The sequence below is a fragment of the Stegodyphus dumicola genome, chromosome 7 (assembly GCF_044657685.1).
Source record: "Stegodyphus dumicola isolate Sdum_Otavi_A_Nest chromosome 7, ASM4465768v1".
Classification (NCBI taxonomy): Eukaryota; Metazoa; Arthropoda; class Arachnida; order Araneae; family Eresidae; genus Stegodyphus; species Stegodyphus dumicola.
This window is the reverse complement of record NC_140774.1, coordinates 129,847,816-129,868,313: the sequence shown is the minus strand read 5'-3', so window position 1 is coordinate 129,868,313 and position 20,498 is coordinate 129,847,816. Positions and strand designations below refer to the sequence as shown.

Below are 20,498 nucleotides of genomic sequence, written 5' to 3'. Positions count from 1 at the left end.
TGTATGTTTCTCTTTTTTCACACATTTCATAGCAACTAAATATGCTTATGTTGAAGTTTTCACGGAGCCACAGTTTTTGGTAACATTTAGCGTGCGTACTAAATTCATCTTCTAATTTCCTTGATTTTGCAGCACAATGCGCAAAATTTTTGACCACATAGGTCTTTTTTCGTTTTTTCTTACTACTTAACTTTAAATTATTATTAATATATTAATAGTTATATAGGGGGTTTACAAAATTAGATTATTTTCTTATAACGTCCTTATAACCAATTAATATGTAATCTCCATATTAACCAGTTTATTATGTAAGGTCCATACATAGTTAAAGATGTCTTCAAAATTCGTGTTCAGAAAACAAGCGTTTCATAAATAAAATGGTATGGAAAGCATTATTTACATTAAGAAAAACTTTCCCCATTATTTTCTAGAATAAGAAGGCTCACGTAAAAATCACATGACAACGGACCTCACAAAGGTTATAGAGAATAACGGGCAAAATTATCTTACGTCTTGTAATGATACGTAACTTATATATCAATATAAGACAGAAATTCATTGCATGTCGAGAAACCAGATATAAAATATCACTACGATTGCTTAGTTTGCTTACAAAAATGCACTTAATATTGTCAAGTCGTATTGTAAAGAAAGGTAGCCTTATATACAGTGCATTAATTGTTTGTCTATTTATAAGCTACATATTTGATAAATCACGTCATGTATTGTACAGTGACATGGTATTTGATAATATGTTGCTAAATTAATTAAGTTTATAAGGCGAGTTTACTTAGCGACAATAACCTATTTTTGTTGCAATCCAATTATGTCATACACGTTCATTATAGTTAATTTAACAAATTATTAAAATATACATTACACTGCTATGTACTATTGTATTATGTAGATTAACGAAGAAATAAAAACTTATTTCTTCTAAACTTTTTTCTTTGACATTAAAAATTCTTAGTTATAAATTAATAGTATTCTTGATTTTAAATTGCTCCCAGAAAAGCACTTGTGATAATTTGAATTTCGGATAGCTCCATTTCTATTCTTTAGCACTTTCTCATTAAAACAACGAATTTGAGACTTTAATTAAACTCGCGTTGAATTAAATTCGTTCTTCCAGAAAATCTTTCCACGAAAGTTTCTTTCTTCTTAGGCAGATAGATCTTGTATCATTTGTTGTATTCGGTTAAAGAGAAAATGAAACTAACAAATGAGCTCAATTGACCACAATTAAAAATACACTGTTGCACTATAGATTTACTTCGTTTCTCATTAGCTATTTAAATACACTCTTGGTTGAGGTAGTTTTTAGAATCCACCCCTTAAATTCTGCGGTATGCACTATGTCCACAAAAGCCTTACCTATCCTTTATTTTCACAATCCTTGGTATACAGAATTATACTTTTAGCTACAAAAACGCTTTAAAAGACGCAAAGATTCATGTTTTGGCATTTTTAGATTAAAGGAACTCATTTTGTATAAAGTACGAAATCAGACTTTTTTTGCATTTTTCCGGTCCCTATATTTATATTTAAGAATAGTTTGAAGTAGTAATAAAAAAATTAAATACATAACGTTTTACTCTCATGCGACACGAATTGATCGATATATTTGTCATTAAAGTCGCGGATCAAACTTTAGAGGACGTACGCAAATCGAAGAGCGAAATGTTTGCATGTGAATGTAACTAAAAATAAATTATCAGTTTAGCTAAACAGTTTCTGATTTTAAAAGACTGAATGTTCAGCATATCGGTGTAAAAAATATTGTGAAACGTATTGATCAGTATAAGATTTTTCAACATATAGAGATCCTCAGGCTTCAGTATCGGCGCGGAGGCAACTCTCAATATTATTTTGTAACAATTAAAAGTGAAAAATGCTTGTAGTTTAATGAATTTTTTGTATGATTACCAGATAATGACTCTAAAGTAATAACATTTCCTGAGATAATACTGTATTTTTGACATTAAAAACTTGTAAATTACTTGTGTGAGTATTCTTCCGGCATAACATTTATAATACATTTATAAATTAAATACACTAGTAAATCACAAAACAATTCATTTACTAGGAATTTAGGAGGGAAAAATCAGCCTCGAATTATTTTAATTTGTTTATGAACCGGTCCCCCTCAATGAAAATTGAATATGACGTCGAAAATCGCAAATTTTGAAATTAAATATCTCCGTCAATTTTTATGGTAGGGGAGTCACTCTGTACGTTTTATTTTCTATTAAACGTACAGAAATTAAAATTTTATTTCTATTTCTATTAAGACTTTCTACGCATAAATGTAGGGATCGAAAAAGCGTTATAAAAAATTTGATTTTGTAATTTTTTCAAAATTATTTCTTTAAACTTAAAAATGTCAAAACATAATATTTTGCGTCATTAAAAACATTTCCAAACTTAAATGTACATTTATGACATATATTTGCGTGCAACATTAAAATTATACATGTAATATTGTACGAAATGTTACGAAATGAGATGGTTTCCCCGCATAGCAGTTTTAGGGTTACCACATTTGGCGAGAAATCGCCCATTTGGCGACAAAATCGGCGATATACCGATCGGTATTTCTCAGGACTACGTTGTAAAGATATGTGTGCAATACGTGAGTCAGTCTTCATTTTGTCAAGGAATGCAGTGGTACTTTTCGAAGCATGACTTGTCACTTTGTGTCTTCGCTTTCGACAGTGACTGGATCATTTTTATTGCAGTATTCACAATGTATTTCAATTTATCTTCTGCTAAATCGTTTTCATACAGAATTATACAGAGTGTAGAATCCGCAAGTTGTAAATCTCGGTTTATTATTTTATTTAGTGTTGCTACAGTTGTATTTATAGACTTGATTGCAATTGATTTCTGCGTCAGCGTAGATTCTCTTGGTACAAAAGATTTAACTTTAGAAACATTAAAAGCAACATGTACCATTTTTAAGTATTTGTTTGAGGTCATTTTTCCATGTAAAAGTAATATTTGATTGCTTTTCCCTTTCCGATGAATAATGTTATTTATTTTTTGTTTCACTATTTTTCTGTTTCCAATTAATAATGTTATTTATTTTGCACTTAGAAGTTTTAAATTTTACTTTTTGTAACGTTTTTGAATCACGAAATAGGAATATTTCTCTTTGGAAAGCGCGAAAACCCATCTGTAATCCATCTTGTCTATATGCGTCATTTTGGAAGAATACATTTATTTATTTAAGTAGCATACGATATTTTTCATTTTATGCACTAAGCTCTTGCTAGAAACTTTCATTCCAAAACACTTTTTTCTATAAATTCTCTATCGAAATCGTTCTCAAATTTTATAACAACAGTCTGTAATATATATATTCAAAATATGCTTTGGATGATTTACATTATTTTAAATTGCATATGTGTTCACTGTAAATCACTTAGAATGTAATTCTGGATATTAGGTTACTTTTATGTTTCTAAATGAGTTATCTATTTTATTTCCAAGCTATTTAAAACATTTATTACTTAAAAAATAATATAACATGAAGTAAAATAATTCGATATGCTTACATCGTTTGACATCTGATAATAGAAAAAAATGTCATAATTTAGATTGTGTTTGTATTTTAAGGAAGAAGAAATTTATCACGGAATTTTGTAACTGAAGTAAATTCAAGTCTTTTATAAAAATAGAATAGCTCGCAGTCTGGGATAATAATAGGACAAAACTCACCCTTTATTTCTTTTGATTTAGAAACACTTTGCCTTATGTCCACTTCACCCAGTTCTTAAACAAAAGCAAATAAAATAAAATAAACGCGTAAGTAGAAGGAACCTTACAGGGCAGTCGATAAAAAACGTTCTATGTGACATCTATTGAATAAACTCTCTGAAAAAAACCTCCGAAAGGAATAGAAATCCGAGTGAAAAGAAAAAAGCAAGATAAAACAATCACTGGACTTGGATTATATCTGCAAATCGCATTTTCTTTCTTTTTGCTAAGTCCAAGAATTTTTTGACCAATTTTTTTTTTCCGTTCTTGTATCGAAGGTTTGCGTTTTCGTACTGCCACACATTTATAGCAGACGATATTTATAGAAGCAAGAACCATTAGTCACGGTCACAATGAAAATAAAATAAAATAAAAATCGAAGAAAGTAGTGTTTGGTTTCTTCGTTCGAACTCGTCCATTATGGCACCTTTATTTGCTGCCCTAAAATCCATGTTGCCACCGTGAAAGAAACCTTTTACTCAAATGATTTTATTTTTCTGTAGTAAGTAAATAAAAGGCGTAAGAAACTAAGTAAGAACATTCGCAGCTGGCGCTTTGAGTAACGTTGTTTTTTTTTTTTTTTTTTTTTTTTCCCAACAGCTTTGAAATGTTCAAAGGCTTATGTTTTATTGCTCTGTTTAAATACTAGTAAATGTGTATCTAGGAAGAAAATGATTGAATGAGCTATAACAGAATGCCAAAGAAAAATAAAACAGTTCTATATATACATGAGATAATTACATTAATTTTTTAAAGCGTGTTTTGATTCGATTTTTATTAGAAGAAGTTGACAGTATTTTTAGAAAATGTATTGACCCGTTTAAAAGTGGTATACGAAGTGAAAACTCAATGTTGTATCGTTCTCAGAATTGGTTATAAATAAAAAATTTAAAAAGTTTTATAAACTGGGATTTTATTTAAAGCTCACAAAATAATTAATAAACTAAAAGTAGAAAAATTATTTAATCTCCTGTTCTTTTTAAACTATATGATAAATTATTATTTTTATTTCATTACTTATTTTCTAAATTTAAAATTAATGATTACGTTTATTTCATTAATTACATTACGAGTTTAAATTTTTAAATCAGTGATTATTTTCCGTTTTCTAATTATTTTAGCAGTTATAAATGGAAACTTTTTTACTAAAACCTTTTTTCCTTATTTTAAAAAAATGTTTTAGTCTTAGTGATACGTTATGAACCAAATTATTCAACTGAAAAATCCTTTTTCAACAATAAATAATCATTCTTTTAATTCCAATCATTCTCTTACGTCAATCCAGAGATTTTGCTAAACAACCGGAAATCACGTTAAAATACCTTATAAAAATGTCATTAAAAATTTTGTTCCGCTCTTTCCGATGGTGCAAAACCATGTGTTTCATGATGTTTTGAATTTGTTGGAACAAGAATATTTCTGTTTGGAAAAAGCAAGAACAAATCCGTCGATATACAGTTTGTTTGCATGCGACTTTTATAAAGAAGAATATAAATGTAGCTGGCGATAATTCTCATTTCATTGCTGTTGTTCGAAAACTGTGTTCTACAAAAATTAATTTTTGTAGAACACAGTTTTTATCCGTATTGGATCGTTGGGGAAAATATATTAACACTCTCTATATTACCAATCGGCAAAAAAATGTTCATTTCTGTGTTCAGTGCATTAAAACTTTTTCTTTTATTTCAAATGAATAAACGTCGTATTTTCTCGCGTATTTCTCCCCTCCTAGCGTTTTAGCGCCAGGTTCTAAAAATTTAAAAATATTCGCGTAATTTTTCCCTATCCTCGATGCGTTTATAGAACAAGCGTTACTAAATTGTAAAAGAGATTCGTTCACGTAGTCATTGTTTTCATCTTACTAACAAAGACAAACCCTAGAAAATTACTTGCGATGTTCACGCCGAATCTTTCACTTCTAACTGTTGAACTTAATGCCAGCCTAAGAGAAGCAGCAAACATGAACTGAAGTCATCGCAGCAAAGCAAACATGAACTGATTTTCATTCTACGATTTTCGATCAGTCAATTGCACATTCACCTTCTCTAATTATTTATGGATAATTTGATACCTAAGGATTTGCACAGACAACAATAAGAACGGCCGCGATTCAAATTACAGGGAAATAGAAACGAAGATATATTTTTAGATATTAAAATGTAAATATTACTATGTATTCTTAATAGAATGTAGGATTTTTTAAAGAAATGATATTATGATAGTTAACGTGCATTTTTTTTCCTTGACTACTTTTCATTTTTATGATCTTACTCAAACCGCGTCCTTCGGAAATTAAATTATTCTCGTAATTTACCCACTTAAATTTCGCACTTTAAAATGAGTAAAAAAAGAAGAGGGATATGCGAGAATTAGTGTATAGCAGAACCTTGTTATTTTTATTTTACTACTTTCCGCTCGTGAGGCCAGTCTCCTAAAATAATTATTATGGAAAAAGAAAAAGGTGTATAATGATTTTGATCAGTTAAGCTGGTTTTGTATCACGGCTCCAACTAGTAATTAATAATAATAGACATGAATAATTGCGTTTTGTTTTTCATTTGAATCGCTTAGTTTGTTAACCAATAACAGATAGGTAAAATTTGAAAAAGATAAATTAAATATCTTACGCTGTGCCGAATGGCAAGACAATAGCGCATGGTAGATAAAAATATTTGGTTTTGGGCAGTGGCACAATATTTGTTTTTTAAATCGTTGAGTCTGTTGCTTAAATCTGAAACACAAATATCTTACACTTAGAGAAGCGTAGCAACACTATTATTCTTAATCACTGGATTTTGTGATTAAATATGGAACATAAGATAAATGAAAAATTTCGAAATTCAAAATTCGGGCTTTGAGTTAAACATGTTTCGGTGGAAACCTATGTGCTCTCAAAATTTGGTGACTCTAGGCGCTGTCGTTTTTGATTTTGTCAATGCAACGAAGATTCATACATGCATACCTACAGATTCTTCATTATCTGTTAACAAAGATCAACTAATTCATGTTACTTTAACGTTGGTGCTAAGTTACCTCATGTGTTTCAAAAACAATGTAGATTTATCATTAACATGTATCGAATGAAAATGAGTTAGTGCGTAATATATAGACCTAGATATATTAAAGCAATTGCAAATATTGCTCTAATAGTTATGACCTAGATATATTAGTGCAATTTCAAAAGCATTAATTATTTATACGTTATAGAAGATTATTAGAATTCAGAGTAATAACAGTTTATGCCTATAATTATATATCACGGAAAATGCGTGCACATTGAGATTGAAATAATTGCTCATGGTAATCATGAATTTACGCTAATATATTATCAACTGATGTTGTGAGGATTGTTAATTAACAAACGTACCTGTCACACATTTATGGCGATTCATTAAATTTAATGCATATGCATGATGTATTGCAAACCTCAGTAATGAGACCAGACCTATAGAAAAGTGGAATGAAATCATTAGTTTTAGGATAATTTTGTTGAATTTATAGTATTTTTTTAAAGTATGCCCTCTAAAAACGCTAAATTTATTCATTGTGACAAAGTTTTGTATTTTTATATAATGCGTATGAAATTGACTTCTTGTCCACTAACGCAGGATCGACAGCTTCTCTGCTGGCGCCTGATCAACTTAGCAGCTCAAATTCGGTTTTGATTTTATGACAGTATCCATCTTTTGATTATGTTCCAAAGCTAATTATATGAAACCTGTGTCGTCGTTACGCCATTACTGACTGCATGCCAGTATCGATCTGCACTCTGTCGGTCCTATGTCTGTGTGGATCTTATGTTTTGCATTGATTGTATGTCTTGATGATTGTCCGTGACACCATGATCTCTACAGTATTAGCACCGTTGGCTGCCGTAGCGATGGACCCGGGTTCGAGTCCCGGAGAAAACATAGATTTTTTTGTAAGTGTATAATGTGTGTGGAACATTCAGGCACTTAAATTTCTGCAAATCCGAAAGGTCTGTGGAATGGTTTGCTGGTAGGGGACCCTTGGACTTTTCTTCATCGAAATTGGTACGGAGCTGCACAGTTAGTACGGTAGTGCTGTACATATACTACTAGTAGTGACATTTTGATGTCCTATCAACTTTAACCTTCACCTGCACTTGCCGATATCGATCTTACACAATGTCAATCAATCTTATGCCTATGTGTGTGTCAGTCTCAGCCATGTGCTTATATGGATCAATTACTATACTTATATGGATCACTCTGCCAATTGTATAGTGACATTCCTATACGTTTCGATCCTTAGCCGTTTCGATGATGTGATGTGTCAATGCTTCGTCATGTCGATCTTATTCCGGTGTCGTTCATACACAGTATCTGTCATATGCCTATGAGAATCCTTCGCCGTGTAGATTATATGTCTGTATCCGTCATATGGTGTCGATAATATGTTTGTTCAAACCTACGCAGAGTCTGTCCTTTTGTCTGTGTATCTTACACCGTGTCGATTCTGTACAGTATCTGACTTACGCCTGCTTGGATCCTACGTAATGTCAATAATGTACCGATGTTGAACCTGTGCAATTTCAAGTCATACAATTGTGATATTCAGTGGGGGAAGGGACAAAATGTGCATTAAACCTTTAACTCATTACTACGATACTGAAAAACTTGCTTTTGTACCCCATCCATTGTAATTGGTACGGATCATGTGCCGGTGTCGAGTCTACCTCGTGTCAATGCTGTGCAGTATATGTTATACGTAGTGAATGAATCGTAAATCAGTTTGCAAGGCGGTATAAACTGCATTATCTCGTTAAGGTTGGAAAATATGCAACATATCTACCTTACTGCTTAAACATTTTTTAACTTAAAATTGTTGAAATATTCCATCCGAAAATACTGTGTTCCTCCACATATTTAACATTACTTTTCATAGTATAGTTAACTTGTAGAGACATTAGGTTAATTGGAAAAGCCGGAGCGATGAAAAATTAGCAACCGTCTTCGCTGGGAATCGAACCACGGATCTCTAGAATACCGGCCCAGTGTGAAGACCACCACACCACAAAGGCACGGCAAGAAGCTGGGAGAAATACCTTATATACTCCCCCTTTTAAGGTAGACTGGGGTTTTAAGGGACCCAATTGGCAAATCCTGGGTGGGGAGAAATCATCATCCACCACCCTTTTTTAGTTCGGGCGCCACTGTAGAGACATTAGGTAAATTGGAAAAGCCAGATAGATGAAAAATTAGCAATCGCCTTCGCCGGGAATTGAACCACGAACCTCTGGAATACCAGCCCAGTGTGCAGACCACCACATCACGAAGGTGGGAGAAATACCTTATAAACTAATCATTTTACCTTTAAATTTCTCAGTTATTATTACCAGAAGAGGCATGTTACAACCACAGCTAGCTTAGATCGATTTCTGAACTTTGAAGTTACGCCCCATCAATATAAGAAGTCTGCACAAATTGCATTGCCGCGCAACCATTGTTACAATTTTGCGCGAGCAGCGAATGTTAAAAATCTAAACCAATGGCAAAAGAATATACATTTTTGTATTGAAAAACCGATATATTTTATTACCTATTGTCGGAGAAACACTGTTTTCGCGAAACTTACAATGATAGATATTTTGAATATCGGAAAAAGAATAGAACAAAGTTCGCAGTACCCTGCTGACATATTGGAGATTTTACACATCGAATCATGAGTGGAGCTGGTTCCAGAACAGTGGCCTGCCGAGGGAACTTCTTTGCAATCGATACATTTTACGTCAATTGACTCATGGTCGGGGTGGGATAGATGACAAGGAGAGAGTAGGGGAGCAAAGAGAGAACCGAAAACTTGTCGACTCTTATTATTTTCAAGATGAAATTGATATCTGTTCTTTGCTTGCGGCTTTTGAGTCAACAACCTAGAAAATGTACTAAAGTTAGGTGAGTTATTTTTAAGAACCTAACAGAGTTTATATTTTTTAAGACTGTTATTCTTTTTGCTTTTAAGAATACCTTAAACTATAGAAGTAACTGAAAATTACAGATACTTGGTATTGACAGATAAAATATTGCTTAACACCAGAACATTATGAAATTAGCAAATGATATTCTATTAACATAGAGATTTTTCTGTGAGTAATCTCAGTTAAGTAGTAAGGTTAGATCTACTCCTAATACCTAACTACTAGTTAGTGCAATAACTATTAGTTAGTCGTATTACAACAGAACCACTGCTGTTACCCTCCTATCAACTAAACTAATTGCACTTAACGATTTCCGATGCTTTCGCTGGCTAAACTAATAGTTAGTTTTAATAGTAACTGTTATTAATATTATAAGTAGAAATATTATAATGGCTGCTCATGAGATTTTTATTGTGTTTCTGCTGATATTAATAATAATAACTATTATTACTGCTACTGCTATCTAACTTACAACATTTTATTATTACTATTTACTACGATCAAAGTTGTCTTTCTTACAACTAGTTATCTGGTGTTGCTTTTTTGTGCTATTAAAATTATTGTTACGACTGCCTTTCCTTATTACTCTTTGACTATTACTACGAATTAATAATCATTATTATCGCTGCTACTTATCTACCAGTGGTCGAAAAGACAGGCCAATGAACGTTTCTAACTGAACCCGGGCTCAAATCCCTGCGAACTAGGTTCTTACTTGTTTATTTTAGTGCTTTCCCTATATATATATATATATTAAAGGTGAACGTGTTTCTCTTAGAACTTTCTGCTCCATGGCTAATCTTAGGCAGACGCATACAAACGCTGCATGTCATTGTGTGTTTTTGGCTCAGGGATTCAGGGATTAAGATCACTGATCGAGAGTTCGAACCGGATTCGATTCCAGGTAAAACGCCGCATGGGTATTTTTCGTAGATATCCTCATATCCGATATGAATACGAGCCAGTTGCTCTTAGAAAGTCCTCCTCTTAGGCAACTACCCTCAAATGCTTAACCATATCCAGATATGTTTTGTCTTAATACGTTAACCAGTCACTGCTTCTATTTAGCAGCTAAAACTATCTACTTGTTTTACTGTAACGACTACTTTTGTTTATTATTACTGCTAATGAACTAACTATTCATCTGTGATTTATTTTAAATAACATGTTATTTTCATGTTAATTCTCTCCTGTTATTGTATGTTTTGTAAACATTAATATAAATAAGGTGGGATTTAAATAGCAGACAAGGGTTTAAATTGATAGAGGGAATTTTGCAAAGCTGTTCTTTCTTAAACCATCACCTGTAATCTTAGATGGCTCTGACTATTTTTGGAATTCGATAGTGTTTATATAGTATAGTATTTTTTTGTTTATATTTATGCCTTTTGTGTTACAAGACCTCTCACGAAGTGGTAAATAAATTTACTATATTTGTACTTCTATCTATAACCCTTAGTTGCGAATAAAGTTTTAATTAAGTTTTACTCTTGCTTGTATTCATTAGGGTTCCAGACTTCAGTTTAAAGGGAGAGATAGTCTGTAAAAAGTTCCTTTAAACAAGTGTATAGTTCAAGAGTTACTAAAGTTTCACCTCCCAACTAAACGCTAACCAATTAATTGTTATACTGTTGTAACTATTTTTATTATGATGATGTTCAGGAGTAAATTAGATTTGGATTTATGCTTAAAACTAACCAACTAATTGCTACTATGCTATAACTATTGTTACTCTTACGACAGTTGCTTATTGTTAATTAATTAACTGCTATTTTTATTATTACTACGAGAGCTGCTACTTGCTAACTAAAAATTTCTTTTATTATTACTACTTTTGCAATTAGTATCGATGAAAAAATATATTCTTAAAAATTTCATAGATCTTTTATTATGATTCTCATCCAAACTATAGCTCGAAGTAAAATTCCAGTTTTTAAGTGTCGCTTCCATTTAAACTCCTCGATTCTTAAAACACTATTTTAGTAATTTAGCGTTTAATCAAATCTAATAACACCCAATCAAATCTAAGAGAAAGTTAGGCTTAGCTTAGCTCTTCCGTCTCTTCATCTAAACTCGAAATAATTAAATTAAGTTCCTATCAACGGGAATTAAGTAGAGATTTTAACTAATTTCATTAGAGAATTGATTAATTATTAGAGTTTAGTAAGAGCAAAGTGTAATAGGATTTATCTTCTCATCACCAAACTGTTATGGTATGCATTATTTACCTAAACAGTCAAAATTAATAATAATTTGTATGTATTTCTTTATTTGTCTGAGAGATTATTTCCATTATGCAGCCTTCTCTAAGTGTTCCGGCAAATTGCAATGCATCTCCTGTTTAGTTAATAATTTGCTGTTGAATTTGCGTGTAAATGTTGTATGTTCTTTGTTGACGCATTTCATTTCTCCTTCGCTAATTACTCTTGATAAACTGGAGGCGGAAAAGATTAAGGAAAGAAGTACAGTTGAATTAATTGTTTAAAGCGAGACATAGCATAAGATTAGATTAACCGTAACGTTATTGGATAAACTCCAATTTAAAGAAAACTTTGATGCTAAACAAAAGTTTCATTGAAACAGACGTTAATGACATTTTAAAATTCTTCATTTTATTTATATTTTGTGCTATTAGGTAGTAATGGGCAACTGATTCTTGTATTAGGTAAAGGGCAACTGATGGCTAGTAAAATGTATTATTACTGAATGCTGATTTCCGAATATACATATATTTTTATACTTTTAGCCGTGCCTAAAAACTGTGTACAGTACTTAAATGTCAACAATGTCAGTGAAAACTGATTTCGCTAAACGAGTTCACGTAAATGGTCGTAGTGTTATGATTAAGCGCATTTTGACATAAACTAAACATTATTCTAATCTTATAAACTGTCGGATGAATTCTTATTCCCTGTTATCTCTCAACAGCAGAACACTATAGTCTACGCACCGATCGAAGACCTCTTGTTAGAAGCGGGCGAAAAAAATTCAATTCTCGTTTTAGGGAAGAAAATGGGTTCTAATTTTTAAGCTGTTATCTTTGATAATTATTTTTATTCTTTCTGTTCAATAATTATTTTACAAATTTTAAATAAAAACTTAATATATAAAAACTCTTTTTGTGCTATTTTATTTTAAACTAGGTTTAATGTTAGTCCAATCTGCAAAAGTTTCCATTTTAGATTTAGAATTGTCAAAATATTTTAGCTGTGATATTACATTTAAACGTTAGTTAAACACAAAGTTTAAAGGAATTCACAATAGTGACATCATTTCGTACATATTTTGTAGTCACATGACTTCCTGTTACATTTTCAGATTCAGGATCAACCCTTAAAAGAAAGTATGATTTGGCAAATGCTTTAACCTACTCCATCATGTATGTCTCCTTTCAACTTTTCCCACTTCAGGCTTTCTGGAAGCGGTAACATGCCATTCCGTGCTTCTTCTCTCTATAGATGTTCGAGATCAGGAATCGAACTATTTCAATTATTTTTTCCATCTCTTCTGTTCGTCGTAAAGGGCGTTTGGGCAGCAAATGCGCAAAGATAGATGGTAGACGAAATAATAACATGTGATTCATCACGTGTTTTTAATTAATACTTTTTTGCATGTTACCCTATTGTACGCCAACGCCAGGAAAATTAAAAGCTGTATCTAAATAGTATCTGAAAAGAATCTTTAAAGGGTGGAGATTAATAGTAACAACACGTTATACATACTTGTCAGTCGTATCGCATTGCGTTTTCGCTTTAACTTGAAACATGAATGAAAAGGCGGAAATAGTAACCTTTCTTACCCATTTCGTTTCCGAAGTCTAAAATAGGAAGATTTTCAAAAATGCTTTATCTGCGAAACCCTGGGTTCATAACCTTCCATCGTGAAGAGGCTGAATTGGAACTGTTTTCAAGAAATTCTTATCTGGGAAATCTTAAAGTGTGGCACAGCCCTCCATCGAGAGAGGTTGAAATGTAACGATTTTAAAAAACCTGATTTGAGAAAGACTCAAATGGGACATAACCAATAAATATGTTCTTGCTGTTTTCTTTCCGTTGGTATAATTCAACAAATATTTGAAACGTGTGCTAGAAATTTCTGAACAGCCGGTGCGTCCGTTCCGACACTTGAATTATATTATTTTTCTAATTATACTTAAATAAATAGCTGAGGTTTACCTTCCCGTTAAAGAAAATATCACCCAGCACTCAACATCATGTTCTACATCTATCCTTATAAATTATGTTACATATATGTAGAGAAGGTATTTTTACGTATGATGAAGTAATCTTTTACTTCTGCCATCTGATTGATTCCTACAAATTCCCGTATGACGTCTTCGGAAATTGACATTCTTTTGTGCTTTTCAGGTGCACCTCAAGTTTTGACTGACACAGCTCGAACGAAAAAACGAGTCGTCGTAGAAAAGGATGAGGACGCTGTCATCGCCGTCTACTTTTGTTCTGATCCAAGCCCGGTGAGGACATATTGGGAATGGGGAAGCATCAAGCTAGAGTCAGGCGAAGTCCATATTAGATATATTGCGGAAAAATTGCACAATGTAAGTGTTTTTACTTTTTCAGCTTGTTGCATTGAAATAAAATATGAAATGTATTACTAAATATAGTAAGTTTTATAAGTGGGTAGCATGTATGAATAAGGGTTTTAAAGAAAATGAAACTAATAATAAATTTAAATCATTTGTTGATTGATTTGCATTAGAGCAACAATATTGTATAAGAATTCAAAGAAGAAGAAAACGATATTAAGGGGACTCATACACCTTAAAACCCATAAGATCTTCGAATATGTGACTGTTCTAAGAATTGGGATAACTTATTTATTTTAAAAGCAATTACTTCCAACTTTTTACAGCTGACTACATAATATAGCTGCTTTCTGAAATAGTAATCAGAAAGTTTGTGTTGCTGCAAATATTTTTATAATTTAATCCGCTTTGTGACAACCTTTTTTCGACATGTATCCACTTTGCACGCACTGCTTAAAACATTTTGTTGCAAAATTTAATTCCATATTTAATATATAGCTTTTATAAAATTTGGAAACTACTGCGAACCAAAAATTCTAAGAATTCCATGTTAAATTTTTACTTTATTTCGAGTTCAGTTTATAAAATGTATTTTATTAAAAAAATCTGCAATGTTTTCGTATATGAAATTTTTTAATATTAAAATGTTCATCAGATTTTTGGTTCAGTTAGAAAATAGAGCCCATATAAAGAATTCCATCCAATTTCAAGTACGTACCATTAGCCATTTTTAAAATATTATGCGCGCAAGGTGGAAACATGACGGAAACTTTTGTCACAAATCGGGTTAAATTACAAAAATATTTGTGGCAACACAAACTTTCTGGTTACTAGTTTCTAAAGCAGCTATATTAGTAGCTGTAAAAAGTTGGAAGTAATTGCTTTTAAAATAAATAAAATATTCCAATTCTTGCAACAGTCACATAATTCGAAGATCATAAGGCGTTTAAGGTGTATGAACCCCCTTAAGATGCGCGGGTTAGAAAGGAAATATTCTGTATTTTCATGTCTACAGTTGTGTTTACTAATAATATTGACATTATTAAACTAAGGCTGAGGCTTCAACCCTTTTTAAAAAATAGCTTTTTTTCACTCTGCAACTTTAATGAATATTTATATTTATATAACTATAAGAAAATGAAATAGCATCTAGATTTTGACACTGTTCTCGCAAAGACTAGCTTATAGATTTATTAGAAATTAAGCATTTAAGTAGGGAATGGGTTTCTATTACTATATCATCAAGCGTCCCAAATTTCAGCTGTTCTTGCTGTTAGTCTGAAGAATTTCAGAGATGAAATAAATTTAAACATCAAAGAATTTTTAAGAAACCGCTTAATGAGAAACAAATATGACAGCGAGTCAGTTTTACCGCGAGTGTTAAGCTCAAATGAAATACAAATTACAGCATTGATATCACGTAATGCGACGGTTACAGGCGAAATCATCGTGGCAAAAACATTGCAGATTAAAACGTCTCGGAGAAAACAGCGCAAATTGAAAACATCACCATGCAAAACTTCGTGGGAGAAAATCAAGCAAGGATAAAACATTTCAGTTTTAAAATATGGAGTTATAACAATATTGTATAGAAAATAAAGCTGTTAAGAAACTTAGCAGTTCTAAAACATCGTTGTTCAAAATATCTAGTAAAAATAAAGCACCTACAAATTATCGTGTGATGATAATAGCCTGATATTTTTTCTGTAGTTTTTATTCCTTTGAAATAACTAATAAATGTTTACTGAAAAAGCAAGAAGAAAGATTAAACATTAAAAATCTGAAATTAATGTTATGTATGAATTAATTACAGTTCATTTTACAATTTAATATTTAATTAAACTATTTTAGTATAGATAATCCCCTGCTATTACTCCTTTTACTTTTTTCAATTTTTTAATACTCTATTTTTTCATGAAAAATTTTCATGAAATTTATTAATTTCATTAATTAATTTTTTCATGAAATTATATATACATTATATTTTCATTAATTATAATTAATTATAATATATATACATTAATAATATATATATATATATATATATATATATATATATACATTAATTTTCGTTAATTATATTTTCATTAACTTTTTCATGAAAAATTATATATACACATTTATAAGGGAGATTTAATTAAATAATAATTTTTAATAGTTATCATTACACGATGATTTGTGTGCTCTCTATTTTTACCATATTATTTAATACGACGATGTTTTAATGTTGCTAAATTTTTCAATCGCATTTTTTTCCTACGATGTTATTTAATGCTATGTTGTTTTAAAATTGCGTTTCCTCCTTTTTTTCTTTTCTCCCACGACGTTTCGTATGATGATGTCAAAATTATAATATATAGAGGCACAATTTCTCGGTAAAGTCGCTGAACACTGGTAGTTCGGTCAGGTTCAACGTATTTCTCCTGCTTTCCTAGCGTGCCTTCGTGGTGTAGAGGTCAACACGCTGAGCCGGTATTACAGAGGTCCGCTGTTCGATTCCTGGCGAAGGCGATTGCTAATTTTTCATCTCTCCAGCTTTTTCAATTAACCTAATGTCTCTAAAGTGGCGCCCGAACTAAAAGGGTGTTGGATGAGGATTCTCCACACCTAGGATTTGGCCATTGTGTCCTCTAAAATCCCCAGTCGCCCTTTAAAATGAGGAGTATATAAGGTATTTATCCCACTTTCCTAGCATGCCTACGTGGTGTAGTGGTCAGCACACTGTGCCGGCATTTCAGAGGTCCGTCTTTAGATTCCCGGCGAAGGCGTTTGTTCATTTTTCAGTCTCTCTTGCTTCGAAATAATCCTAATGTGTCTACAAGGTATTCAAATCCTGAACAAAATTGCAAGTATTTTTGTTCCTTATTAACGTAAAAACAGAATCATGAAAAGATCTTTATTAAAAATACACACATTAAACGAGAAAATATAAAAAATGCAAATTTTTTACTTTAAAATTTAGGTATTAAAATTAACCTCTTTGTTGCAACATAGTAGGATTGAATGGCATTTTGAATTAATTAATTACTTTTTTCTCACAAAAACATTTTACATTTTTAAACAATGGGATGCGTTTCAAACTTTATCGGTAACTTATACAGTTACATTCGTTAATTAGTTACATTAGTTAATATTCTATGAGTAAATAAATTAACATGAGAAAGAACGTTTGAGCCATTTATGTAGAGTTATACGTGACCTGTAAAATGCATGTTATCTTCTGTTGTGAGTCTGAGCAGGAACGCTCTCCCCATTTATTTTCCTTTGTGTGTTTGTTAAATGCAATTGCATTGATTTTCGTTATGTTACGCTTCATGTAATTTATTCAAGGAACGGAATGTAGAAGTTCCTGGAGAATTGTTAGCAGTTCTGATTCGCTTAAGTCACCAAAGGCTATTGAAGCGAATTACACATGTTATGTTGTTGATATGCATGATCTAGTTAGGAACGGAAATTCCTGTAATGGCTGGAGACACAATGGTTAAAGCTAATGCAGCATAGGTGGACACAATAATAAATTATGCTTTGAGAATAATAGTTACATTATGTAGTCGGCTATTTACGTAAATTATTAATATGAATGTTGCGCAGAATTAATATTAAATGATTAGTAGCATTAATATTATTAAGACCCAGTATTATTAATAGTAATTATTTATGTAAATTAATGCTAATATTACTGCACAATTAATATTAATAGAGCATTCTTTTCTGATTGAATTATCGAATTTAGTTCTCAAATTTGTTGACTTCTGATCAGCATAAAATGCTCTCAGATGTTAAATATAGGGATCACGGGGAGCGACTAAAAAGTTAGGTTTCCTAACGTTTTAAAATTTGTTCGCAGGGATATTTGCATCATATAAAATATTTATCTAACCGTAAATAGTGTATATTTACGACCAACGTTTTCGTAAACAAAAGCCACATAAAAACTTTTGTGGACACAGTGTATGTGTATGTATTATTTTTATATTAAACTTCCATGAAAAACTGTAAAGACTATCAGATATTTCGAAGCAGAAAACACGAAAAGTCAATCTCCCAGTCTGTATTCGAACCAAGGATTTCCCAGTTGTTAGGTAAACTTTCTAACTACTTACATCACGGGAGCAGGCATGGGCAAATACGAAAACATCTTACATTCCTTCCACTTAAAGAACGACAGGGGAGAGAAACAAGCCCAGTCGACCAGTAACAGGTAGGGCAATCTATAGTCGACCACAGTTTAATTCAGGCATTAACGTAGAGAGTAATGAGTTTTCCGATCCATGAAGTATGAAAAATCAGTTGTACTCTTTGAGTGTTAATCGCTTACACGACGGAAGCACACTCAGAGGAAAGCAATAATTCCTTATGAAAGAGTTAATTAAAATTAAGTTAGATTAGATTCTATTATAATGACAAAGCATGAAAGAGTTACCTGTGTGCGGAATTCAAAGCATTCTTAGAGGTTATTTTAACGTTATAGTCAGTTTATATTAGGCATAAAAAAGTTAAGAAAATCCAATTCACCAGCTCATTTATCAATCAAGAAAAAAGAAAACGGATTAAAATCCTAATGCTCGATGATTTTAATTGATCTAGTAATGCCTTAAAATATCAGAATTACGTCTTAATTAAAATGATAAATTCTGTATTTGAGTGTACCATTATCAAATGCCCAAAATTAGTAAGAGAAGTGAATATTAGATAACACTCATTCAAAATTATAGGCTTATTAAACCAAAGGAACGTTACGTCAAAAATGCTATTAGTCTCGAAACGAGATTTTGTGTTAAATCACTGTAAAAGGCTGAACTACTTTTCAAATTGTTGCCACCAAATATTATCGCCATGTATTATATTTAAAGAAATTAAATAAAGGAGAGTGTCATGAAAATAGGAATGTGTATCGCAAAGAGGAAAAAAGACGGTACCTAGAGCTGTCAAATTTTGAATAACGTAATCCTCCACCCATACATTGGGACATGGAAGCCCGAATTTTTAATTTCGAATTTGTTTTACTATCTATTTCATGTTTTGTAAAACGTTAACAAATTTATTATTAACAAACTGAAGGATTTAAAAGCGAGCAATGACAACCTTGTAAAAAAAAAAAAAAAAAAATCTCCAGCGCGTGAGACTAAGTATCCGAAATTCTAAAGCTATACTGTTTTTAAATATATTTTGCTATTGCTGTTGAATTGAGTTTTATGAATTAAGTGAGAAGAACAGGATATTTTATAAATAAAGGTAACACGCAAAACGTTAAAAAAGACCCCTTTGGACGTAATATAAAATTTGAAAGCTTTCAATTTTTTTTAAACTTACATTAATTCTATTTCCTGTTTGCTTAATCTCCCACATTTGATACTGCCTAGCGCTTTTCAAAGAACATTTTCATGAAGAGCAGAACGTGTGCAAAATTTATGCAGAATGTGCAGTTTAAATATTACAATAGGACTTTAAAACGAAAAATACACCCATTTTTAAAGTTGTAATTTTGTCTGACAAATAATTTCTATGCAAGTGGCAATTCCGTAGCTTTCTTCTTTGTAATCAGTAATAAGATATATTTAATACTTGCTTTTATTTTATCTTCCACTTGAATGTACAACTGTTTAAAAAAGTTAAATGAAAGAAATATTTTTTCCCTGTAAATACTGCTGATGTCAAGAAATTTATTTTACCGAATTTATAACAACGAATTTGAACCAATGAATGTTTTATTCATTTACTTGCACATGAGAATAATAAAAAGGCAGAATATTCTGAATAAAAAGCTTCTTAAAAGAGGCACTTAAGTGTATAAAAACAATTAAAAAAAGTGCATAGAAAACCGAAAATGACCCGACAAATGGAAAAACATTTTTAACCGACTAAATCGCGAAAGGGGAAACAGCGCGCCTCGCGGAATTTTATCAAATTAAAGAGCTTTAAATTGCAAGAGCTATAAAAACCAGCAATTTCATAAAAGAAAGAAAGAAAAATACACCTTTGCATGATATTTTATCTCCTTAAGCGGATGACTTGCGCTCTAAAAACAAAAGACACGAAAATATAAAAGAAATAGAATGCATTTACAGACCAGAAATTAATCTAAGAGAGCTGAAAAAAGAATTAACTGTTTCTTTATATATATATATATAGCACGACGAATCTGCATTTAAAAATGCTCTTTCTTTATTAATAATTAGAGCAACCTTTCAAAGAGCGATGACAAAAAGCTTTTAAAGCGAATGCAAATAGTAAAAAACAGCTTTTTCGGGTAAG

The 20,498-nt window shown here is 31.5% G+C and overlaps 1 protein-coding gene across 2 annotated transcripts in view; it reads left to right on the top strand.

Annotated features, from left to right (window-relative positions):
• LOC118183052 (kin of IRRE-like protein 1) overlaps positions 1-20,498 on the top strand; it is a 795,633-nt gene that overhangs the window by 555,870 nt on the left and 219,265 nt on the right. For both annotated transcript variants that reach the window (XM_085820807.1, XM_085820808.1), the window contains exon 7: positions 14,065-14,255. In XM_085820807.1, the coding sequence (XP_085676933.1) occupies positions 14,065-14,255 (191 nt within the window). The remainder of the gene's footprint in view (positions 1-14,064; positions 14,256-20,498) is intronic.